The sequence below is a fragment of the Ruditapes philippinarum genome, unplaced genomic scaffold (assembly GCF_026571515.1).
Source record: "Ruditapes philippinarum isolate M1 unplaced genomic scaffold, ASM2657151v2 ctg4508_1_1_1_1, whole genome shotgun sequence".
NCBI lineage: Eukaryota > Metazoa > Mollusca > Bivalvia > Venerida > Veneridae > Ruditapes > Ruditapes philippinarum.
In genome coordinates this window covers 20,696-48,169 of record NW_026852858.1, presented here as the reverse complement: position 1 = coordinate 48,169, position 27,474 = coordinate 20,696, and the positions used below count along the sequence as shown (strand labels likewise).

The 27,474-nt window shown below is 33.4% G+C and overlaps 1 protein-coding gene across 1 annotated transcript; it reads right to left on the bottom strand.

Annotated features, from left to right (window-relative positions):
- Positions 1 to 274: 274 nt before the first annotated feature.
- Positions 275 to 25,884, bottom strand: LOC132726534 (cell migration-inducing and hyaluronan-binding protein-like). Its single transcript, XM_060711871.1, has 27 exons — positions 25,722 to 25,884; positions 24,965 to 25,181; positions 24,304 to 24,476; positions 23,754 to 23,910; positions 22,640 to 22,816; positions 22,117 to 22,332; positions 21,212 to 21,310; positions 20,142 to 20,320; positions 19,407 to 19,476; positions 18,916 to 19,061; positions 18,395 to 18,531; positions 17,846 to 17,915; positions 17,469 to 17,600; positions 16,594 to 16,726; positions 15,880 to 15,943; positions 15,406 to 15,441; positions 14,638 to 14,739; positions 13,749 to 13,932; positions 7,300 to 7,539; positions 6,749 to 6,987; positions 5,528 to 5,704; positions 4,321 to 4,477; positions 3,912 to 3,974; positions 3,255 to 3,333; positions 2,735 to 2,860; positions 970 to 1,161; positions 275 to 545 (listed from the first exon to the last, which is right to left on the bottom strand). The coding sequence occupies exons 1-27, from the start codon at positions 25,836 to 25,838 to the stop codon at positions 361 to 363; spliced, it is 3,867 nt and encodes a 1,288-aa protein (XP_060567854.1). The 5' UTR covers positions 25,839 to 25,884; the 3' UTR covers positions 275 to 360.
- Between the last annotated feature and the right edge of the window lie 1,590 nt (positions 25,885 to 27,474).

The window sequence follows — 27,474 nt, the reverse complement described above, 5'->3', positions numbered from 1 at the left end:
TTCATTTTGAAAAGAAAAAATGAAAATATAAAGTGAATGGTCTCAGAAGAATAGAATGTGCGTAGTATGGATTGTTTTTATAATTTTATCATAACATTATAAAAGCAGAAGTTATTATACGAAAATGTATAACAGTATGTCGCCGTCCCTTCAACCGTCAGCAAACATAGAAGTCTTTATGTGCAGTAGACGATGTTAATGGTCAATCAAGCGAAAAAAAGGCCAACACTGAAAATAAATATGGAGAGAAAAAACAAAGGCGTATAAATAAACTAGCGTAATTTATTTAGAGAACAAAATATGATTGTCTTAAAATCTGTGTGATTTTTTTTTTGACATTGGTATGACTTTATATATAGTTTACTGATCCGGGTAGCAGTCTGCATCACACGGTCTCACCTCTTCAAATTCGCCTACGCAGAACATGCCATAGTTTGCAGTGCCTTCACATGTACGGCTTCTTGTACTTGCCCCACGTGATCCTTCAGCTATTCCCCCACAAAAACAATCTGTCCACTCGCTCCACGATGTTAATGTTCCGTCAACTGAAAATAAAATTTTCTAAACTGTAATGTAATAACGTCAGAAAAGAATATAATGAAAGAAAAAAATTATCATATAAGAATCAGAGTTCCGACAAACGCAAGAGAGTTCCATTGCCCTGGTGTATTTTAACGGAAATAACAAAAGATCAATGTTTTATATTGTGAAGGTAAGGGCAATGAAAGAAAACGTCCAAGTTTCATGATAAGATAACAACTGTAAAACAGTCAACTGATAAGACGATATTATGCTGGATAAAACTCTCCGACGGCCTTTCATTTATTCAATGATATTTATTATGAAGCAAAACATTTTCATAAAATTCATATAATAAAATACACTGATACTTAATTTTGCGTGACAAGAAATTTTGACCATTTTAAGATAAGTTCATATCTTGAAATTAGAAAAGTTTCAAACCATTACCTGAATTTTCATTCGAAACTCCACAAGCCTTTCTGCATGCGGCATATCTTATCAAATCTCCTTTACAGTAATGGCCTCCATTAGCCGCATTCACACATTCCTGGACCTTAGACCTTACTCCTGACGACCCCTCAGCAATGCCGTCACAGAAACAATCCGAGAAGTCTGATAAACCCGTCATTTCGCCATCAACTACAGAAATGAGATAAGTATGTATTACAATGACAGAAAATATATAGGTATGAATTTGTAATCAGCTTTAAAAACCAACTCTTGCATTTCTTATAGATAAACTATGCTCAATTTTGATATCAGAAAATATGGGTAATCGCTACACAGTCTCTTTGTAAATATAAATTAAACATGTTTTGACTTCACACAAAGTAGATGTTATTGTTGAAATTCTGCACACTATATGAGGTCAAAATATGAATTTAGTGTCATTAAAAACCTGGAAAGAAAGGACCAATTTTACTTGTCCCCTAGTAGGAAACGCAGCTTCCCCTGCATATAAACGCAGCTTCCCCTGCATTGTTTACTTAGTTTTCATTTTTTTATTTGAATTAGACATATTCAAGATTTAAATAAGTTTCTGAGAGTACAATATTTTTTTTACTCAGGGATAAGCGTAGTATATCTTTAAACTAAGATTAACAAATAAAGACCAATATAAAAAGTATAAAATATATCCAAGTCACTGCAGTTTTGTACCAAATGTCTTCTGGGTAAGAACAATTCGAAACCATCTGATTTTAACAACGTTGTTTTTCTTTTATTTTCAAATACATTCAACTATACAATCTTAAATCTAGACTTAATTTCTAAAAAGGCTAAATAGCATGTTTGCTCATTCTGTATGCCGCTATATAAGATATGCACTAAATAAACGACGTCTTGTACATTATCTAACGTTAAATAATATTTTGTAAGAAAAACTAAAATTAAAAAGGTCATGGATGCAAGCCAAGTTCTTTATTCTAATTATCATATTTCCTTCTGATCTCGCACTTTGTGAAATTATTTAAATATTAGTCCTTATAACAATGTCTACATTTTGTTATTACTTCGTGTTCCAGTTTGCAAATAGCATGAACCTTTCGCAAAAAGATGGTTAACACACGGTGCATCGCAGCAAACGCAAATGACAAAATAGCTAACCTACTTGACCTTTCGGTAACGTACACGGACAATAAAATATCTTTCGATTTAGGTAACCCTTTGATTGAAAAGTTGGAAATGTTTCAAGCAGATTATGATCAGAAAGAATTCTAAGAAGCGTTTCGTGTTGCTTAAAACGTTTTGACCATTTTTACACTTTCTTGAAACATTTCCACCAAACGAATGTTTTGCAACAATTAATGTAATCTTAACTTTATAAGAAAACATCAGAGCAGATCAAATCAGTGCTTTCCTCTTCCCACCCACTGCTCTTTCGGACATTTAACAAACTTTGAAAAATATCATCAAAATATTTTATAAAATATTGTTCCTTTTGAGTGACAACGTCTCGTTATTACCAAAAATCTGGAAAAAGGGTCCTTCGCAAGCATTAATCACAACATCATTACATAAAAATTGCAGACTCGTTTGAGTCTGTACATGACTAAAAGTAAAAACTAAAAAAGGAAAAAAACAATCATTAATCCTATTGATGAACAAGTACATAAACTCGACTAACTGCAATAAAATCTAGATTGCTTTTATTTCCTGTGTTCTGTGGATGACTGTAATGCATTTTGTGAAATAAGTGTCATCATATACATACCAGGGCACCCGTTTGCACACGGCTTGCTCTGCAGACTTTCACCCTTGCAATCGGCACCGGAAGCACGTGGCGAAGGATCGTCACATAGTCGATACCTTGTTGTCTGGACTATATCACCTCCAGCTTCTGTAAATAGACGAAATTTGAACTGTAATATCTTTAGTATTATGTTGTCTATGTGTAGTTTTTATGCACCTTGTGAAAATTATGTCGAGCTTTTAATGCATTTATTCTGTACAATACCATTTTACTGTTGTATGCTTTTTAATTGTCTCTAAATTGTTTACGTACTTGGAAAAAAATGTTTCATTCGATTACACCAAAGTTCAATTAAACACGAAGAAGTATTAACGGTGGTTTTTACATTTTAGAATTAGTCGCTTGTTAGTGTTTATCAATTAAAATAACTGAATCATTTGCAAAAATAGATAAATTACAGACCAGACTGTAAAACAAGAATTTCTTGAACACAGATTTGATTGATAGCATATCGACTATGGACAATAAGAAGGGTGAATACCGTTGCAACATTCGGACCACCCACTCCACTGTCCCCAACTTCCGTCCTCCGAAGCCAGAGTGTCCCTTGCTCCCCAATCCTGAAGAATTACGTGTGTTATAAAATCGATCATTCTATTACAATTATTTATATGTAATTACTGATTATATTTAACACAGAATAACTAAAAGCTGCCTTAATTCTAAAACACTTCTCCACATAAAACATTATAACAAGAAGCATGACAACGCCACGAAACCAGGTTTTCAATTATTACCATTGCAGAAAGTTTTGTTGTAGTTGGAATACAAATACAAGTAACGTTCAATGTAACTATGTGTAATGTTTATGGTGAATAATGAAGAAACAAAAGAAATAAGCAACAATTTTGTAATAACATGAGATATTGACATTGATCATAGTGGATGAGGCATAAACAATCCAAGACAGGTAGGTCTTCACATAAATTTGCTATATACCGAGATTTTTATTTTTCAATATCTCACTCCTAACTATACATGTACTATACTAAAACTTAATTAATTGAAACACGTACCAAAAAACCTACCTCATGTCCATCGACATTAAGCAAATTAAAAACAGAGTTTCCTATTTGGAAGCATTATTGAAACTTTAAAATTTGAACTATTTTACAACCTAAATTGAAGAATACATTACCGGATCTGGTAGCGAAGCTGGGAGCGTGCAGCTGTGTTCTTCCAAAGAAATTTTGTCATTCAACTGAAAAACAAGTGTTTGGTGTAAATCTGACCGCTACATATATATGTCGTACAAAAAAGTCACGAGTATTTAAAAATGTATTTTTTTAAAGAGACCATTACCTTGTTGTTTTTACCTAAATTTCTTTCATTTAAAAACAAGGTCCTGATTATACTTTAAACAATATTTGCATCTGGCAATGGCAATCAAATAATACTTTTAACTGTTACTAGTACAAAATATGTCTGGCCAAAAAGCATATCCCGAAGATTCTTTATGAGGTGTACCTTTCTAATAAAGCTTTTTTAAAATATATTAATTTACCTTTTATTTGAAAAAAACTTGTATAAAAAATGTAAATTCTCACCTGATCGTCTGTAACTGTGAAACATGGAGTGTAATCAAATCTTTCATTCATCACTATGGTTATTTTTGGACAGAACTCGCCTGCACAATGATCGTTATCTTCCCTGTCCCAATTAAGATCACGAACTTTTTTCGAGCTAATACGCACATACAACATCCTGCAGGAGAAAGGGAAATATACGTTCTTCTTATAGTATTATACTATTATACATGAAATGCATAATTCATAGGCACTGTCTGGTTTGATTGGTTGTAAAACATTTTCCAATCAATCAATCAATCAATTATTACGTATTTTCAAAGTATTTTATAAATTTCATAAATGAAAATGTCTAATTCGTTAAGATAAGTATGTGCTTCTGTTTCAGGAGATAACTCGAGCAAGTGTCCATACTATTCTAGTGATAAGGGTTTCTTATTTATTTTTTTAGTGTCCAGTTACTGATTCTAAAATGTTACTCATTGGCCATATAGCTTAGTCATCGTTTTATTCTTTTGTGTTTTGGCCATTCATATATACACGTCAGTATATAAATTGGGAACAAACTTTCCAGTTAAAATGTCTTATATATTTGAGACCTGAGTTCTCTCAATAAACATTTTACGCTGCTTTTAAATTTACAATAATTACAATAATTCTCTAGTGGACAGCTTATTCAGCATAAGAACTTAAAGTTATAAATGACATTTCCAAAATAACGATACTTCCAACAACAATTACAATACCGAAACGCATGTACATTCCGAACTTAATTATCTTGTACTCTCAGTAGTTTTTGTTCAGTGTTTATAACATTACATGATTATTTATGTATAATAATGTGTACACGAATACGTAGGCAGTTTCATTTAGAAACATTTCTGGCAGTGTTTCCTAGATCTAGAAATCAAATGCTATGACAAAACTCTTCAAAATAACCTATGTAATTACAAGCAGTTTAACGCGTCCGAGTACTAGTATTTTTGGTTTACAGATTTTTTTCAAAGTGCGTCTGCATGTGAAGTGATTTGGAGCAACGCACCAGTGACAACCATGTAATTTCTAAAAGAGTTTCAAATTAGTAAAAAAAGATTTGAAATCACCAACATTTCAACTGTAAACATCTAACAATAAAAACAATGCTAAATTATACTCTCTTTTGAACATCGCACGTTAAGCTATCAAAATATAGCGAATATTTTACACACGATATCGAACAAAATATTACCTATCCTTAAGGTACAGTTTTTGCATTCGAATATCAGAGGCAACCTCGTCTAAGGAGTCAACATACTTAAGATCGTTACGTGACATTACAATATCATCTGGTGTTGTTGTAAAAACGCTAAAATCATCTTTACCAACACCCTCTGGCAGACAAATTCCGACGACTATAGACTTTCCCCTAGAAAATAAATGAAAAAAAAAGATATAAGAGAAAAATAACATATTTTCAAATTCTTATTGGCGTATTGTAGTGCTGAAGGAATTGTACGAATCGTGACATGTTTTGACATTTTTTAATACCAGCATGGATTGTGTTTATAAAGTTTAAGAAATGATAGGAGCCGCGTCACGACAAAAGCTTCATAGTGCATTTGCGACCAGCATCGATCCAGACCAGCCTGCGCTTCCGCGCAGTCTGATCAGGATCCATGCTGTTCGCTTACCAACCCTTTTACAAGTAGAGAAACTGATAACGAACAGCATGGATCCTGATCAGACTGCGCAGATGTGTAGGCAGGTCCGGATCCATGCCGTTCGCAAACGCACTATGTTGGTTTTGTCATGACGCGGCTCATATAATGTTAGAAATGTGGCTTATGGCAAATTATGCTGAATTCCGATATGTCATGTAGGTGACGTCATTATACCATGAATGTATACTTTATTGCTGCATTGCTAAAAATCACCTACAATCATATTGCTAACGTTATAACTTTTATATATAACATGCTGCTTATTGTCTTTAGTCCAGATTAGAAAACTTCTTGCACATCAGGCAGTATTATCTCCTATTTTCACGATGCTAGAAAAGTCGCGTTCTTTAAATGACGTTTTTTATGAAGGCATTGCGTTCATAAGATGATTTCATATTGCCGTTATAAAGTTGTAAATTCATAAAAGAAATTATGCTACTTTGAGAAAAAAGTTCTGAATAAAAATAGCAGTTTTCATAACTTCTTTTCGGAAATTAATTTATATGCAATATGTAAGAAAAAGGAAAAAATCATAAATATCTAGTCCTCCGTCAGACCTGATTGTTTAGCGGTCACCAGGTTTTGTAAAACAGTTATCCTTGGGCTAGATTTCATGGTATGTACCAGGACTTTAATGAAAGATCCTTATATTCTGTATGTGTAACTGAATTATTAAAAGATGAAAGATCTTATATACCAGACGAATGACCGTGTATACATGTTGATAAAGGTCAATATAAATAACAAACTTTTCAACGCTTAAGCCTGTTGTTCGTAAATTCTTCGGGAAATCTTCAATATACTGGAACTCATAGTAGAATTCATTTTCCCCAAATATTGTCGTGAATCGGTGCTTCAACATGACGTCAGCATGTTCGGCGGATATGTCATCATCATCGTCAAAACGACGCCGTCTCACTTGTCCTTGATACAAATTGAAATCATCTCTGCTTGTTCCTGGGAAAAATCCCGTAGCTTGCATCCTCAGCTGAAATGTACAAGTAGTCCAAAATTAGGACCAATAATTTAGTTAGCATTGGTACATTCAATCAAGAAAAAGGGCAATTAAGTCAAAATGCTGTGTGACGGTTTACCTTTTGAGTACTGTTCGCTATTGCTTTGTTTGAGTGTATGTTAATTATGAATCTGCTCTCAAAAGGTGGTCAAACCTATAGTATTTCAAACCTTTTAATCAAATGTTGCATATTTGCATTATATATTATGGCTAAACAATAAGACAATAATAGTCAATTGCACTCTTTTTTTCTTTTTGAATATTTTCTGGTACAACAATGCTAACCTTGCCATTTAGATCATCGCAAATAGCCATGTTCCAATTTTCCCGGAGCTTACAGTTCTCGGTAATGACGTTTGGTTCGGGTTTTATAACCTGTACAGGTCCTATCCATTCGGAGTCTGAAGGACAACGTGTGACTGAACCATCTACGTCACGGAATGTAGAAGCCTCTTGCATGTCTACAGATAATACACCTTGAATACTGTCATCCGAGAGACCATCAGTAACACGAATACCACCTTCCTGTAAATTGGAGAGGACATTGAACTTGTACACGTGAGTGTTTTCTCGTATATATGCGAATGGTTTTATCTGAATATAATAGTTGTATGTGCTCCATTTTTAATCATTTATATCAGCATTACATATTATTTTATAATACTCGCGCGTTTTTAAAATCGATTTTCAGGAAAATTTAATATGTACATTTTTGTGTCCACAATTACAAATGCTATAAATTTATGACCGTTATTAAAAACTAGAACTCCGAAAGTCGGATGTGTCGACTTGTGAACAATGTAGTTTAGGAGAAATGGCCAGGACAAAAATGAAATATGAAAAATAACAAAGGGCAATAACTAAAAAAATAATAAGTGCAGAGCAGCAGTTTCTGTGCACTGCACTTCTTATTAATAAGATCTATCATTCTATGATGTTTCAAGTCCACAGCTTTGATACTTGAGGAGAAATGACCAGGACAAAAATAAAGTAAGAAAATCAACTGTTGTGTATAACTCTGTTATTCATTGGTCAGAATGTATTACTAATAAGCCCCGCCTACTAACCCTATCTTAGCATGTCCATGCTCTGTATCAAATCAGTTAATAAACGATAGTTCAGCATTAAAGACGTGTTACTTCTCTATAGAAAACATAACAATCTGGCGACGAGGATAATTGAACATTAAATTTCGGGGATTTTATCTATTAGATATTAATGTTATTATCATAATATGTGTAAAATTCTGGATTTAATTTATAAGTGTTAAAATGGCTGCATTAATTGGACATTTATCTGGATTTGATGGCAATTCAGAATCATGGACATGCTATCAAGAACGTTTAGAGCAGTACTTTTTAGTAAATGAAATAGACGATGAGAAAAAAGTTCCAGCTTTATTAACTTTACTTGGAGAAAAAACTTACGGGTTACTTCGAAATTTGACATCACCGGACAAACCTTCAACACAGTCATATGACGATCTTTGTGAATTATTGAATAAACATCTTAACCCAAAGCCATTGATTATAGCTGAACGATTTAGATTTCACAAACGAAACCAAGCGGCGGGTGAAAGTGTAAATGATTATGTAACTACACTGAGGAAATTGGCAGAACATTGCGATTTCCAAGCCAGCCTAAACGATACGTTACGGGACCGCTTAGTTTGTGGACTTAAAGATGAGCACATACAGCGTAAACTATTGTCGATGGAAGACTTAAGTTTAAAGAAGGCTGTTGAAACAGCAGTTGCTATGGGAACAGCAACGATGGACGCCGCAGAACTTCAGTCGTTGACCGCAAGTGTAAATAAGGTTGAGAAAAAAAAACCTTCGAGAAGAGTTGAACACAGGCCACGGCAAAAACCGGCAAACGCAAACTCGACCGTGAAACAAAACGGAAAGTGCATTTACTGTGGTAAAGATAATCATGCATCTTTCAAATGCCGATTTAAGAATGCCATTTGTCATGCATGTAATGCACAGGGACACATAAAAAGTATTTGTTTGAAAGCACGTGCACGAGACGTACATACCACGGCGTTCCTGTGATGAGTATAAATTCCGTGACCAAAGGTTCGAGTAAGAAAATCACCATCGCACCAGAGATAGATGACAGACCTATACAAATGTAAGTCAATATGGGCTCAGCTGTTTCTCCGATGTCAAGAGAACAGTTCCAGGTGTTTTGGAAATGTAAAATTGGATAAGCCCTCATCTGTGTTAAAAACATATTCTGATGAAGAAATAATACAAGCCGGAACGAAACTGGTAAATGTCAGATACAATGGACAGTCAAAATTGCTTAAACTGTGTATTGTCATGGGCAATGGTCCCGTATTGTTTGGACTGGACTGGATGAATGAAATTGTATTGGACTGGTCACGTATTGTACATGTCAATTCAATTGATGACCACTCAACATAGACACGTATTGCCGATATTATGAATCGATAAGAGTCAATCTTTTCCGACGGTATTTGGGAAGTTAAAGATATTAAAGCAACATTATCTGTCAAAGAGAATGCGTCACCGAAATTCGTAAAGGCTAGGCCAGTACCATATTCGTTAAAGCCGAAAATAGAAAACGATTTAGATACCCTAGAAGAACAGGGCATTATTACGAAAGTGAATACATCAGAATGGGCTACACCTATTGTGCCCGTTGTTAAATCTTCGGGAGGAGTAAGAATTTGTGGAGATTTCAAAGTCACCGTAAATCAAGCTATAAATGTAGATAAATACCCACTTCCGAGAATAGAGGACATTTTCGCGAATTTGGCAAATGGAAAGAAATATTCAAAGTTGGATTTACGCCAAGCATATCTTCAATTGGAGTGCGATGACAAAACAAAAGAAATGTTAACGATTAACACTCACAAAGGTCTATATTCTTATAATAGATTGACATATGGAGTATCATCAGCACCTGCAATATGGCAAAGAACAATTGATCAAATTCTTCAAGGAATACCAGGAGTACAGTGCATTCTCGATGATATGGTCATTACAGGAGAAAATGATCAAGCTCACTTAAATAACTTAGAAACAGTAGTGCAACGGTTGTCAAAATATGGTTTAAAAGTGAATAAAGAAAAATGTCAGTTCTTTCAAGAGAGGATTACATATTGTGGTCATGAAATTGATGAAAACGGTCTGTGGAAATGTAATGATAAGGTGGATTCTATTTTAAATACACCACGTCCACAAAATGTCTCATCTCTCAGGGCTTATCTCGGATTACTAAATTACTATCATAGGTTCTTAAATAACCTAGCCACGGTAATTAAACCGCTTAATCAACTGCTAGAAAAGGGGCGTAAGTTTGTTTGGACTAAAGAATGTCAAAACGCGTTTGCGAAATCAAAAGATTTGATTACGTCAGAACCCGTCCTTACGCATTACGATCCGAAATTACCCGTACGGTTAGCAACGGATGCTTCCCCTGTCGGTATTTCTGCAATATTATCACATGTAATGCCTGATGGCAGTGAGAAACCAATTGCATTTGCAAGCCGTTCGCTATCAAAGTCTGAAAGAATGTACGCGCAAGTACAAAGGGAAGCTACTGCATCTGGGCAGTACACAAATATTATCCGTATCTATATGGCCGAAAATTCACGCTGATAACAGACTGTCAAGCACTGTTGTCTATATTCTCTCCGAGCAAGGGCATTCCTGCCACTTCTGCTGCAAGAATACAACGATACGCGGTTTATTTGTCAGGCTTTGATTATGATATAGAGTATAAAAGTACTAAGAAGCATAATAATGTCGATGAAATGTCACGTTTACCCGCGCCATCAATATTAGAAAATGAAAGTAATTTTGAGAAAGTATTTTTCAATGAACAATTTGATAAAGTTCCTATAACTAGAGCGCAAATCAAGCGTGAAACGCAGAGAGAAAATATCTTATCGCGCGTTTACGAAAATGTAAACAAGGGCTGGAGTCTGAACTTAAATGACCCTGTCCTGAAAGGTTATCACACGCGCCGGAACGAATTAACTATTCAAAGAGGCTGTTTAATGTGGGAATTAGAGTTGTTATTCCTGAGAAACTCAGAGAGGTCAAGTTTTAGATCTTCTGCACTGTAGCCACAGTGGAATAGTTAAAATGAAAAATTTAGCGCGAAGTTATGTCTGGTGGCCTGGCATTGACTCAGACATTGAACACATGGTGAGACAATGTCAGGGCTGTCAGATGCAGCAGAAAATGCCAGAAAAAGTTCAACTTCACCCATGGGAAAAGGCGCGCTCTAATTTTGAACGCGTTCATATAGACTTTGTAGGTCCATTTCTAGGTCATATGTTCCTAGTAATAGTTTGTGCTCGAAGCAAATGGGCTGAAATAGAGGATATGGGAAATTGTACGTCTGCCGAAAAAACAGTCAATGTATTAAGGACCATATTTAGTCGTTATGGTATACCAAAACAATTGGTAAGCGATAATGGTGTACAATTTACATCAGATTTATTTGCGCAATTTATGAAAAATAACGGTATTTTTCATATAAGAACCGCAGTTGCTAAACCGTCCACAAATGGTTTAGTGGAACGTTTGAACGGCACTTTTAAGTCAAGAATTCGAGCAATGAAATTTGATAAAGGAGACCTAAATCTTAAGTTGGCAAATTTCTTGTTAACATATCGCAATTCTGTCCATCAAAGCACACAAGAAAGTCCTGCAATGATGTTTATGGGCAGAAGTTTGCGAAGCAAGTTAGACTTATTAAAACCGGATATAGACGGTTATGTCGAAAAACAAAGAAAGAAACTCGCAACATCGGAATCGCGAAAATTCCGAGAGTTCAAAGAAGGAGACTCAATAATAGCGCGAGACTATAGGCCTACTTCAACCGAAAAATGGTTATCGGGTACAATTTTATCCCGCGAGGGACCTCTCATGTATAAAATTGATATCGGTAACAATCAAGTCTGGAGAAGGCATGTTGACCAGCTACGGAAATCAGAAATGAATAATGAGCTTTCTCGCCGAGAAAGTTCACCGTTAAACATGATCCCGCTTAATTTGTCAGAAATGCCAGTTATGTCCGAGAGAAATGACCCTTTGTTAGTAACTGGTAATCCTGAGAAAATGCCATCATTAAATGAAAATAAAAGATCAGATCAAATGTTAATGGAACGAAGATACCCATTGAGAGAACGCAAACCACCTAATCGTTTCTCATACTGAGTTGACTACGTAACTGTATAAACATTCGAGAGCGTACAGACAGTTAATGTGCTATCTAATTAAACATTACACTATTTTGTTGTAAACATACCACTGAATGAACTCGTGTGAACTGTAGTAAAAGTCAAAGGTGAATTACGAACAATAGGTCGATAGTTTGATCTGGTTTACGAATGAATTAATCTCGTATATCTCATGTTGTTAAATGATTCAACCAGTTGTCTCTTTCTTGTTATTTGATTATATTTTTAGTATTAATTATATGATAATGGACTAAAATGTTAAGAAGGAAGAACTGTTGTGTATAACTCTGTTATTCATTGGTCAGAATGTATTACTAATAAGCCCCGCCTACTAACCCTATCTTAGCATGTCCATGCTCTGTATCAAATCAGTTAATAAACGATAGTTCAGCATTAAAGACGTGTTACTTCTCTATAGAAAACATAACATCAACAAAGGGCAATAACTCAAAAAATAAGAAATGCAGAGTATCACTTCTTATGCACTGCACTTTTTCTTAATGATATCTATCATTCTATGAAGTTTCAAGTCCATAACTTTTATACTTTCGGAGAAATTGCCTGGACAAATATTAAGTATGAAAATTAACAAAGGGCCATAACTCAAAAATTAAGAAATGCAGAGTACTGATTCTTGTGCACTGCACTTTTTCTTAATGAGATCGATCATTCTATGAAGTTTCAAGTCCATGGCTTTTATACAGTAGGAGAAATGGCCCGGACAAATTTAAAGTATGAAAATTAACAAAGGGCAAAAACTCAAAAAATAAGAAATGCATAGTACCTGTTATTGTGCACTGCACTTTTTCTTAATGAGACCTATCATCCTATGAAGTTTCAAGTCCATGCCTTTTATACAGTAGGAGAAATGGCCCGGACAAAAATAAAGTATGAAAATTAACAAAGGGCAATAACTCAAAAATTAGGAAGTGCAGAGTACAGGTTCTTAAGCACTGCATTTCTTCTTAATGAGATCTATCATCCTATGAAGTTTCAAGTCCATAGCTTTTTTACTTGAAGAGAAATGGCCCGGGCAAAATTAAAGTATGAAAATTAACAAAGGGCAATAACTCAAAAAATAAGAACTACAGAGTACCGGTCCTTGTGCACTGCACTTCGAGTTATTGAAAGAAGCATGCATACCAAGTTTGAAGTCAATCAGACTTATAGTCACTGAGTTATGCTCCGGACAAGCTTTAGGGGACGCCGACGCCGACAACGACGCCGCCGACACAGACGCCGCCGACAAAAGTAACCCCTATATGTTACCTTTTCAAGGCGACACAAAAACACCAAAAACCTAACCCCATATAACAAAGCCAGTAAATTTAAAGCTATATCTTATTCCATCAACGAAGGTTTATTTTACCCTGTCTTTTAAACTGTATCTTTTATCAGATATATTGCCCCATTTACAAAGCCATATTTTACCCCATCAACGAAGCATAACGTAACCCGTCATCAAAGCTATATCAGATCTTTATAGTACCCAATCAACGAATCAATAACTTACCCCATCAACAAAACCAAATCTCATATCAGCTACACTGCTTGTAACGGATGTATCTGTTTTAAATTTAGGTGCAAATCCAATCGCCCCTGTGATATAAGATTCGTTGTATTTAAAACCGTCAAACCAGCATTTCCTGAAGAATGTTGGACCGTCGTGAAACACTGTGCCAAGGACCTGTCCAAGTCTGGAAATAAGTAAGATAACTTTCTAAGGGAAGGAATAATATAAACTTAAAAAACTGGAATATATTTAGAAAATTTCATAGCAAAAGAAATCATAATTGATATAAGACGAACAACTAGGCGAGTCCAAAATGATTTTTTATCTGTGTACTAGTTCAAGCATATCCTGGTATTGTGCCCGTCTATTATGTGATGGATTAACCAGAACGTGACCCCTTTACGTCCGATATTTAATATATTGGATGTCACATTGGGTTATTATTATAAACACATGGACACAATCAAGAAGATTTTCATAATGAGAAATAAAAACAAATGATTCATAAGTACATCTGACAAAGGGAAGAGAAATGAAAACAAAATTACGAAGTTGGTTTTATTGTAAGTTTTTCATTAAGGTCAGATTATGTGGCAAGTCATTTATGCCACAAATGAAAATCATACAATACAGGTACAGTAGGACAATGGTTAGTGCAAGTTTTTGTTCATGCCTCTGGTGCAGGCCTACCCGTGTATTCTTATATTCATGTACAAAAATCTGAGCTGAGTCAAAATGGCCAAATAGAACAGTAGCTCTAGGTAATGCAGAGGAGCTTCAAAAGACACAATCTGCCATCGCAGTGTCCAAAGTGACTATGTAGAAAGATATAAGACGAAAATAGGAAAAAGGAGAAGACTTAAATTCCTGTAAAACTTATAATATTTACTCTGATGGTAACAGAGCGTCTGGATAGCTCTGATCTTCATTGTTCTTCGTTGATAGACCGAGGAAAATACTTTTTGTTACATACATAGCCTGGTCACTTCCTCTGAAAATAATAACATATTGTACCGAGTTAAATAGCATTCCGATTTGTCAAATAATAAACATGAATGTACGTTTTCATAGATTGCACATAAGGAGGTGTGAACGTCGTCATCCATGGCAAAAATGACAATAAGGTAAATCAGTTTGTCCTCGTGAAACTGTTACTATTGCTTTTATCCATACAATTTGACTATTTTAAATCTTTAAAGAAGATGATCAGAAAAATCCATTTATGCCCATGCAGTTGATCTTTAAGCCTTCACATGCTGAAACTTATTGTTGTTAGACTCAGACACCAGAATGGAGGCCAGTTTTACCTAACCCCGTCACAAAAGACATATCTTACCTCATCAACAAAGCTATATCTTGCCAGCGTTCACATTTGTACAGTCAAACCACGCTTTAAAGTTTATATACTATAATAATAACTGTATACTGTTGATAGCTTGATCTTAGTATTTCGATACTGATATCCTTTAAATTCAAATGGACTGTTCCGAATTCAAAACAAAGCATATACACTATACACACATTCAGTAGGTTCTGGGTTGACTGTATTTTAATTAGAATATAAATCGTTCAAATCATTGTGGAATAACAGTAAGTCACATTTGACAACATATCTGTCAATGTTTATAACTTTTTTGCACTAAACAGTTTCACTTACCTGGCTAGTTGTAGACCTTTCTTACTTTCTGCAGACCTGAGAACAGATGAGAAGATAAGTAATAAATGGATGTTTATGAAAATTTATGTTTAATCAATATTCAAAGGTTTATATCTTTTTATGTTGAGCTTCTTTTCGAATTTTTTTTGGCTACTTTAACAAGCAATTAGCAAAGTTCGTCCTAAATATATCTTTAGAGAAACGATGACTTAGTTATTAAGCTATCAACCCAGAACATTTTGGGTTCGAACCCTACTCGGGAAACGACCATGTTTCCTTATATGAAACTAGTACAAGTAAGTTCCACGATACGGACTTAAAATTTTTATTCTTTGTTTTAAAAAAGGAAGAAAAAAACTTGTTAAAATAAATGTCTAAACAAAATATATTTCTATAATAAATAAATGATACAATTAAAAGATTTTATGTTCATACTATCAAATCTTAAAGTCTGTAGAATTTTAAGAGACTTACGACAGCTGATAGAGTTCGAACCATCCTCCCCGCAGCCATACGTTGATTTCTCTATTCTTATAAGCTTAAAAAAATTGTTTCCTGTTACTTAACGTGTTAATAAAATTACTATGATATCAAACAACAGTTAGTAAAGTAAAGTTAAATAAAGTATAGTAAAGTAAAGATGGAAATATTAAGTTATAGAATATCCTATATTCTGTTTCGCTTCACTGTACATTTGTACATCATAATGGTGGCATGATTATGCACACACAACAAAATCTTAGTTCTAAGTGATCGAAGAAAAATGCACAGAAAATAATAGTTTATAAGTCGTCCTCGATTTAATTTTCTTATTTTCTTTCGATGTCTTTTTATTTGTTTGTTTATGTTTTCTTTTACTTTGTTATGTTTTATTTATTGTAAAATTACGTGTACGTTACTACTATATTGTACATGAAGGACACTTAAAAAACGCTGTGTATCAAATGGATAGGTCTGTTGTTCGGATTGATTTTTGATTTTCAAATCTATGACTTCATGTATTATATCAATGTTGACTTTTTATGGAGATAAATTTTATATAATATCCCTATTAAATTATAACGTTATATCCTCAGATCATTGTTCTTCAGGTACATTCATGTCAGTTTCAATAGTATAAAAAATAAACAAAAACATTATCCTAATCTTCCTTGATACTTGAACAAATAAATATAAAAACAAGTTTACCTGTGAGTCTATCTAGCTGAACTTTGACCCCAGGTGATGTGTCGTCGAATGGATTTTCCCTCGTCTCATAATTCATACACGCTGCTACTTCTCCATCTTCGTTCTTCATAATGAAGTCGAAATTATAGCCTCCCTTTAATGAAATACAAAAAAAGTAACATGCTTATTAAAATGAAATACTGTTTGGGAAATAATAACTTTTTGATTTAATTTTCAGCAGTTCAACTTCTCGAGGTCACGTTTTCGAATTCACGATTTTAACTTCACGAATTCAGCATTTCAAACTTCATGCATTCAACATTAGAATTCATTATTAAAACTACATGTACACGAATTCAACTTCATTATTTCATTATGAGGTCTATTATTATTATTATTATTATTATTATTATTATTATTATTATTATTATTATTATTATTAATTCAGCTTCGATTTGATTCATAAAATATGAATTGCGAAGTCTTTAAGTTAAAATTACGTATTCATGAAATTAAAGTCGTGAACACCTGAATTATTGAATTCGAAATGTTAAAAACGTGAATTCATGAAGTTAAAATGTCTCCACTTTTCATACTTTACTGTGATCAATTTGAAAGAGTTAAATGGTAACATTAAACTCTTGTTCAAGCTTAAATCGATCAAAACTAACTGTACTGTCCTTGATGCATGTATATAAGAATATACATGCATACGCTTTAAATTTAATTTAAAAAAAACCCCAATAATTATGAAGTATGTAATTTTCAGCAAAGAAAGTCATTCAAACTGACGTGTAACATTTTTGTATACATATGCACTTTTTATTCTTTTTTCTTTTCAATGAATATCATTATTATATCAGTGTTATTTAAAAATCAGCTTTCTACAGTCATACCAGATGATTAGAGTGAACCACATTGTTATCAAAAGTCCACAACGCTGTGTGTTTCGCTTCGTCTAATTCGTATGCCAGACCTTCTGATGGACCAACTGGTTCAATTGGAAACGTGTACCAGATTCCAAAACCCTGAAAATAATCATTGGTCAATCATTTATCATCTTTAATGAATCATTCAACACTGCAGTGATTTCCATTTCCTCAAGTGCCGAGTTTGTTTTGACTTTGCTAGCACCTCTTTCCAAAGTTATCAAAGAAAACAACTACAATGAATGGAAATGTGATAGAATTATATAATGAATTTATCAATTTTAAAATAATTTTGTCGTTTGAAAATTGTTGTCATTTTTTAATTTTAAAAGGGAGATAACTACCTCCGAGCCTGCAGCAACGTTGTCAACCATTAAAGTCTTAGGATTAGTAATCCAGAAGGTGGTTGGTTTTCTGAAAGCAAGTGAATGAAAACATGATAAATTCGTCTGCTATGGCAATATACGCAATCCATATTTGTATAATGTTTAATACAATGTAACATCAGAAAATTAAGGCAATTTCTACATTTCGTTGTTTTTTGTGTGTTGTTCTTTTGTTGTTGTTGTTTTTTCTTTAAAAAGTGCTTATTCCAAGAGAGAGGCTTTTCAAACGACGGTTGTAACACATACTATACTGTATCGCTCCTCAGAAATTATAGATAAAGCTGATCTTGGTAGATTTTTTTAAGAATCAACATCCACACTACAAACACTTATATAGATGAGACATCATAACAAAATATTAGTTAAACCTATACACCATTAGTACTTATACATAGTTCGTTGTAACCAAGTGGATTGGTCAAGTCCTAGCAACTATAAATAATAATAATGTCTTTTATATGAGATATTACAAAAAAGATTCCATCTTATGTGTAATGGGAATCATACCCGCGATCCGTGTCGAAGTCATTTGATATTTTTCTTGTTTCGGCGCCAAGGTTTCCTCGAAATATTGTGGCTTTTTCAGCTCCGTCTTCCAGGAAGTACGTGTGACCGAACACACTGAATGCTACATTCTCATATAGCTGGAACAGATGACAGTGAATATAGATATTAATGAACTTAAAACCGTAAACCATGTAAAGCCTGCTGACGACAACATAATTTACCCGTGCGACCAGTGCAAACCAAGACAGTGTCGTACCAACTGGTTATTGCCTACACTGTTTCCTATTTAGACTGTACATATTTTGAAATATTCACCAAATTTGGTGAATAGTTCAGTCAATATGGAAAGATGCGCAGGTAGAGGATATCGAGAGAGGAAATGTTTAAACAGATCTTTATATCCATTTTTATGATTTGAATGTCCGTTTTTTTTAATCTATTACTTATTTTGTTAATTTTCGCATACTTATATAGTATATTATTATTTTTAAAAGGAAACTGTATCACGAGTTGATTTTTACCTGAACGCCGGGCTTTTCTACAGAGGTTCCAAAAGTTCCATGTATAGTTATAGCTCTTCTATATGTATGGTGAATTGAATTTCGCTTGATAATGGCTGTTTTCTCAGTTATGTCTTCGCACATGTGAAAATGTATTGGGTAAAACCCTGAAAGTGATACATATAATGGTTTTAGTTTACTAAGAAAATATGGAAATGGTTGGGATATTATCTAAATATCAACATGAAATATCATTTAATTGATAAAATGTCATCGGCTAAGAGCTGGCCCGACATAATCATGTTGAAACATTGCTATTTGTGATATTGTTATGATCTAGGAACTGAAAAATTCTTACAATTTGCATTGAAAATTTGACAGGCGCATAATATGTCAAAGTTAGAGTAAACTTTTCCTTACATCTTTTTGCGCGATAATATATGAACAAAGAAAAGATAATTAATTATTCCTAAATAATGGGAGTTTTTTTTCTTTGACAGAGAATACATTACCTTCGTCCCTAGCTTGTCCCATGAAAAATAACTCAGCTCCTTGTATCACTACAGAACTAAAGTTCATAATCTGGAACAAAAAGTCAACCACGTGAACACAGTGTTTCATTGAAAAACGGGGCAAAGCATGCTATATTTGTACTGTTTTTATATTTAAGGAACTTCTAGTAAAACACCGGAACTGTTACTGATAAACTTCCTAAGAGTTTTGATAATATTTTATTTCTACCGTGTCTCGCAATATATACATAGCATACATGGTACCTTTGTCATCGTTAATTTCAATAGTTGTAAGTTCGATTTTCCGCTCCACCACAAACTTCAAGTGAGACCTTAAAATCTGAGCACCCATGTATTTGTGCTCTATAACGGGCATGTCAAAATAAGGATTCCTTAAGAACGACTAACAACTAATTCTTCAACTGGTAACCAATATGCGAAAGTATTTATCTGTAGCCATGGTATTCGGTACTTATCCAATATAAGGCATAGCATTTGTTATCATATTTTTTAATTCATAAATCTAAAGAGATTTTAAAAGGTTATAAGAATATACATTTTGGAGAAAAAAATGCATGTAAAGAGGTTCTAAAAAGCGAGTTTGTGACACGAAAAGATTTATACGAGCGTAATGTGCGAATAAGTATTTAACAAACTAAATTATCTTTGTATTCATTGCAACCTTTTCTGTACATGCATACACCTCGTATAAGAGATTTTAAAGGGCATTTTTACTTTAATATGTCCTCCGTATGCGTCTGTATGTCTCGGAACTACATCGCAATATCCATTCTCTGCTGGGCAGCCTCTCTTCTGTACACCGGAAATCTTGATGTTCCTTGACAAAAGAGCAACTTCCCCACGCATATCAACTCCACTTTCAATTTCACCAAAATGGCGGTACTGAAGCTCGTCTGTGAATAAGATATTTAAGGTCAAATGATTTAACATGAAGTTAGTGTAAAGAAATGATATCTATATTTCCTATCAACTTATCTTTATAGGTATATTTGTACCATTCTTCAGAGATAGAGAATAGCAGGAATTTTCAATGGCCGATAAGTATGATTAAGCTATAAAATCTGAGATATAGTATGAAATCACGGACCTCAATGAAATGGACAACTAACATTGTTATTGCCGTACACAACACAGTAAATACCGGTATAGATGATTACATCTCTAATTGCCTATTGTGTATAAGCAGTATCTCAACAAGCAGTAGCTCAGCAACGTACGTATTGGCGGACATATACTTTACTAGATTCCCAGGAGTATGTATAACTACCAACTTGTTTTCTCCGACCTTTGCAACAGTACATGCATGGGTTTTTTTTTATCTGAATTTGCAACAATACCTGATGTTTTCCTAACATCTACTGTCGTTACTACCATTGTTTCCATTGACTTTACAACAGCACTGTACGTTGTTTTTCATAGCATTTGTAACATTACTGCATGGTTTTCTTTTACTTTTCAACAGTACTACCCTGGCTATGTTATTATTATTATTATCATTATTATCATTATTATCATAATCATTATTATCATTATTATTAATAATAATAATAATAATAATAATTGACATCTTTGAATATTTCATTGATTGGATTAGTCAAATATATATAAGGGATACTCAATATGTCAACCAAGAAGCCCTTACTTTACCACTTGTTATCTCTTTTTCAGCAATTATTCGACTCAAGACTTAATGCTTACATTTTTGCAAGTTGTTCAATTTACCGATTACATAATACTGTTAGAAATAATTTCAAAAGTTGATATTCTAAAGGAGAAAGTCATACTTGATAGTATAAACGAGTTCTTTCCGGTTATTTGTTTGATTGTTCGCACTTCTCCGTGATTGAAGGCATAATCTGTTGAAGTTAACAGAACCTGGTCTCCTGTAAACAAATAAACATGAAAATACATCATATAAATCATTTATATTAACCCTTAGTCTGCAAGCAGTAATTGAATCTATCCATGCGGTCAGTGATGATGCAGTTCAGCGGGCACTCTCATGTTATCTGACCATGGTGGGCACAGTTTGCTTTTTAATCAGTGCTTTCATACAAATGTAAATGGTTTTGTTCAAAATTAAAGATTGAAAAGTCTATTTAAGAAACTAATATTCAGCCTGATCATGTTTTTGAGACCTTATCAATTACATCTCATTATACACCAACTTAATATGTCCTATATCAGAAACTTATTGTGGCAGGGGAAAGCCGTTTAAATGGTCATGATGGCCATGACCAAACAAGATTTGGCAAATATGTTACAAATGCAATATACTGTTATAGCTGGCTTTAACTTATATAATTATATTTGTTATATGATTACCCTATCATAAAACAAGCATTTATTTGTTGAAACAAACTTATGAGTATAGCATATATAGCTGTTTTATTTACCTACGTATATGTAGATAAGCAAAATGCTTACGTTGCACGAAAATGATACATTTCGTTTTTCTACATCTTCAATTTTTCTTTGGTATTTGGTAATACGGATATGTCGAGATTATCCTCATTTATCGAAAGTTTTTTCGGTAGAGCGGATACGTCTTACAATATAAACGGACTTTTTCAGTGCTTTCTGATTTTGACGTTCAAATGTTTTGCATCTACGGTCTTTGTGATTATGCTACTGCTCTTCTTAAAGCGATACGTTACCGCATTAGGCAATGCACAATTTATTACATTACCTGCTTTCCAGGAACTGATATCATGTGTGACCGTCACTTCCGGATACCCGACACCAGGGTTTAGAACTCTTAAATCAATGAATGAATCGAGAACTCGGAAAGGCACTAGCCTGGAAACAGATGCTATCACCCTGTTCTTGTAAGTTATAGATGACATTGCTTCAGAATATGTTTTTCCAACTTGTCTATCCAGCGACTGTGCATAATTGTCTCCCCCTAGGATTGAAAATGAGGCTAATAAATTAGTTAATACAAGAGATGGAATCGTTTTCTAGAATGAACAGTTCAGAAAAAACTACGCAAAGATATCATTTTTGTTACATTTTTGCTCAGCTTTACTAACGAAAAGTTCAATATCCTAGTCAAAATATGATCTATTTCAAGTTATGACGACCTTTTAAAGCAAATAACAATTGAACATCAAATAACACAATAGCTGTTAAAAGATGCAATGATGTTTAAAAGATTATACAGACGCTTGGCAACATAGGAAGTGACGTAAGTGAACATTGTAGAAACATACCAACAACAAACACCATTGAAAACGCGTCATATTGTTCATGAACACGTAAAAGTAGTTCCCCTTCTGCCATTCCAGCCATTGTTTCAATGATTTCGAAAAATGTTTCAAAGTCCACATCTTCAGATCTTATAAACTCCTTCTGCACTGATATGGCTATTACTGAACCATCTCCTGCTTCTGTTAAACAAAATACGTTTCTTAGTGAAATTATTCTCTATATATACTGATTGCCTAGATACGATCTAAGAATCAACGTTTCAAGCGACGGGAAATAAAGCATATAAATCACATATTCTTTATACACTAAAATATATGAATATTTTTAAGATCGTTTAAGGTGTTATATATGTTTCTTTAGAATGACACACGTTTCATCGCACATCATGTGTTTCTAAAATGCATTCTAAAATGCATATACCAATGCTATTTTAAATGTACTGAGCAGAAAATGAGTATGATGTCATTAGATATGATAAAACACGACAATCCATGTTATTAGAACTCAACCATGGAGCAAATATCTGTTGCGTTTAGACCTCGGACTCGCCAATCACCTGAATCATTCGACGAAAATGTGGTAGTTATGGTTGCTAAACAAGACAACAAGATATCAAGTAAACTTATCAAAAGTCTGATGTTCAAAAATTAAAGCGTATTTCACAATTACAATACAAAAGAATGTTTCACAACTGCTACACAAAAAGAATATTTCACAATAATTGTATTTCAATTCAAAAGGAATATGTCACAATTTGCTATACAAAAAAAAATCGCAATTCCATTTCAATACAAAAAGCGAATTTCATTATCGCTTCAATATTCCATAATTACTTTACAAAAAGAATATACAATAGGAATTTTCCTTAATTGCATTGCAATACAAAAAGAATATTACACAATGACATTGCAATACAAAAAGGATATTTCACAATCGTATTGCAAAACAAACTGAATATTTTACAACTGGATTGCAATACAAAAAAGAATATTTTACAGATGCAATACAAAAATGAATTTCTAAATGATACCCACAAACTGTGACACGTACAAAAGAAGAGGTTAAAGGGTTTTTTAAAAAAATGATAAGATTGAATTCACATGTTGCTCACACTACCTGATAGTTTCTCTGCCATTTTGATCAAATGTTTATTGGTTCTTCTCGCAGCACTTATCGTGACAAATACATCATAAAATACAAACTTCAAGTCGGAATCAAGAATATGCACAGCGAATCCAGTTTGAAACATTTTTAAATCAGCATTGTCTGTATCCTAGAAAAGTGGCAATAAATGGCTTTTCTAATGCAACAACAACAACAACAACAACAACAACAAAATTACAGCACAGCATGTACACCTCTTAATAGTTGAAGCTATATAATTGCCGCGTGTTCACAATCAGAAAAAAATAGTAACGTGATAACACAATCCTTGCATAAGGCAGCTTGTGCAAAAGATAAAACTAAGCAATATAGTTAAAAAAAAACTGTCATACATACATGCATGTAATTCAAATACATACTAGGCATTTATCTAAATCATGTCATTATAAAAAGCTCAGATAATTTATCAAATATAAACCACAAGTTGAATTAACACTTTTAATATACTTGTAAAAAACTAATTTTTATGTTTAATTTTTTATAGAAATTATAAATGTTTTACCAAATGTCTAAAATGAACGTTGTCTTTGTTGGCATTAAATCGGTCTACCGTGCCGGACAACTTTGTCCATGCCAGCCTGTCCTCACCATGGATCTGAAGTGTGCCGTGGTCACTTACTGCTATGTACTTCTCACCGTGCATGCCCAACAAATTGCGGTTCACCGTCCGATCTCCTGAAATTACAATAATATGAAATTAAGATCAAAATTAGTTCACTGTAAAACTACAAGCTTCTTATTTCTTTTATGGTAAATGCAATGTTTACGTCTGTTTGATTGTTTTTTAATTAATTTATTATTTTTTCTTTCTTTTTATCATATAAACAGCAATAAATACGCAAGAAAAAAATAATCTTTACTTTTTTTAGGATCATTTCTGAATATTTGTATCGTAAAAGAGAAATCTTTAACTCATACATGCAAATGATTTCACTTTTTTCAATTATATTTCTTATTTTTCATTACATTTTTATTCATATTTTTCTTTATGCGTGTGTATTAATGAAAAAAGGCCGAATGCTATTTCTCTACTTTGATAACAATTATGCGATTATTTTATTTGCATTTATTTTACTACATAGATTATAGCAAAGTACAGTAGCCTTTATTTTTGTCCTTCAAAATCATTTGACAAATGGTTTACCTTCAGACAAATGGTTTACCTTCAAGCTGGATATGAACCTCGTTTTCATGTCTGCATGTTTCGCTTCCAATTATAAGATGTCCGAAATTTTTCACGTAGATTCCTCGTGTTTTAATAGAGATATCGTGACCCTGGTTGAAAACGAGGCGACCTTCACCTATGATGTCGATAGAATGAACGTCGAGCTCAGTGACGTCAAGAAGAACGTCCTCATCTATCACAATTGCTAAATCTTTCTATAATAAAAATTATGCTCTTTAACAAGTTAAGCTTCTAAATTCATTCTAGGACAACTGTTAATTTGTAAAAACGGTAATACATGTAAACAGAATACAAGCACGGGATCTTGGTGCGATTTTCATTTTTAAAAATATTTATTGAAAAATCTGATATTTTATTTAAGTTCACAGAAACAAAATCAAAACCAAAAAATAAAAAATAAAAAAAAAATTCTTAGGTATGAATGATGCTTATGTCGAATCATAGTTCATTTCTTATATCCCTCGAAGAAATGTACATACATGATGCCGACTTGCGAGAGATTTTTTGTAGTAACCGATAAAAGAATTGTATGAGATCGCACTCCAAATAGATCTAAATGTTCCTTGCATATAGTTTAGTTTGTAAAGGTTGTCGTTTTCATTTTTTTCATATTCGTATCATTAGTTTTTTTACAATCACAACGTGTTTAAATTCGAATCTTATTTTTTTAAGTCTGTCATTGCGACATCAAAATAATATTGAGAATTAACTCGAGCAGAAGATATAAAACTTACCGGAAAAGAATCATAAAGTGTAGAAATTTTTTTCAGGTTCGAGTCCTCGTGCGGACAAGCAGATTCAGCATCTACAAACACAGCGGCAGACGCCAGGAAAAACGCCGTCAGCCACATGTTACATCCGTTACGTTCCGGCGCAAACTCGATAATGCCGTGGACGCAACAGTTCCTGGACCTCTTAAATAGTCCCGATATCGACTTAAGTACTAATACACCTGTTCTTGACCATATAATTCCCCGAAGCAATGATCAGATTAGACCATTGGTCGCTGTACTGGTCAAATATTTAATTATAGCATACAAATGAAATATTGAAAACATTATTTCAGTTGATTCATGATAAGACAGATTAATAAGATTTGTTTATAGAAATACAGATAGATTATTGTCAGGTAGACAATACCAATCTGATAGTATTATTTATATTTTACTTTTTTATGGTATAGTTTACTTGCGGATTTACTATATACCATCAGTATGACAATAGTAGGCCAATAAACATTGACATAAAAGTTTAGTTGTAAAAGAAATTAATTCCGCCCACAACATTCAAGATTATTTCGAAGTATTTGAAAAAGTACAAAATTTCGGAGGGTTTGAAAAGTACAAAATTGAGTTTCCAAATTTGGTAGATAAAATATATGTTATTTTCTTTTAATATATATTATTTATGTTAATGATGTAGTACTTTATCACATAATTATTCTGCTGATGTCATGATATTTAAAACAGAAAACATTTTCATCTATACATGTTTATGAGAAAACTCTATGATGAAAACTTATATGAGCCGGCCATGACAAAACCAACATAGTGCGTTGGCTACCAGCATGGATCCAGACCAGCCTGTGCATCCGCGCAGTCTGATCAGCATCCATGTTGTTCGCTTACCAACTCTATTACAAGTAGAGAAACTGATAGCGAATAGTAAGGATCCTGATCAGACTGCGCGGATGCACAGGCTGGTCTGGATCAATGCTGGTCGCAAACACACTATGTTGATTTTGTCGTGACGCGGCTCATATGTTTATGTCACACAATGTCTAAAATGTTTCAATGCAGTTAGATTCTAGTAAGAAAATGATAACGAGAATTGCCCTGTAATATCATAAACTCGGCTGTTAATATTTAGTATAACAACATGAAAACAAACAGGTGTTAGATCATCGGAAACATTTTTTCAAGATTTGTTTTGTAAGTTTGCCCAATGATACATTTCTATTGTTTTTATCAATATTTGAAATACCCTGGAAAACGTGCCCATTGTAGACCCATTTTTACGATTTACATAGCTAAAAGGAGGGACACAGAACTTCTCATTAGAGAAGAGATTATAAAAAGAAAGAAATCATTTACTTTACTTTTAAATCTTAAACCCGCCGGCTATCCCCAAAGAAAGTGTAAACATTAATGACAACAAATTGTGTATGATTAACGGGTGATAGGTATTTGCTTTTTAATGCGGGATGTATACACGTCTCCTGTATTTTAAAATCAAATTCATAAAAATTGTCTTAGTTAAATAACTAATTTGGAGGTGCTGCTTAATTTTGTTATAGAGCATCTCCAACACTTTAAATAAGTGCGGACGATCCATAATAATAATAATAATAATAATAATAATGATAATAATAATAATAATAATAATAATAATAATAATAATAATAATAATGATAATAATAATGATAATAATAATAATAATAATAATAATAACAACAAGAAAAGCGTTGATGCAAAGCATCAAAGGGCG

Excerpts from the sequence above, each read along its gene's own strand:
- LOC132726534 (XM_060711871.1), bottom strand. The coding sequence starts at position 25,838 with ATGTGGCTGACGGCGTTTTTCCTGGCGTCTGCCGCTGTGTTTGTAGAT. Across the intron at positions 7,540-13,748 it reads GATTTGGTTTTGTTGATGGG|GAAGGTGGTATTCGTGTTAC; the intron begins GTAAGTTATTGA and ends TCCAATTTACAG. Across the intron at positions 5,705-6,748 it reads ACAGGCTTAAGCGTTGAAAA|GGGAAAGTCTATAGTCGTCG; the intron begins GTTTGTTATTTA and ends TTTATTTTCTAG.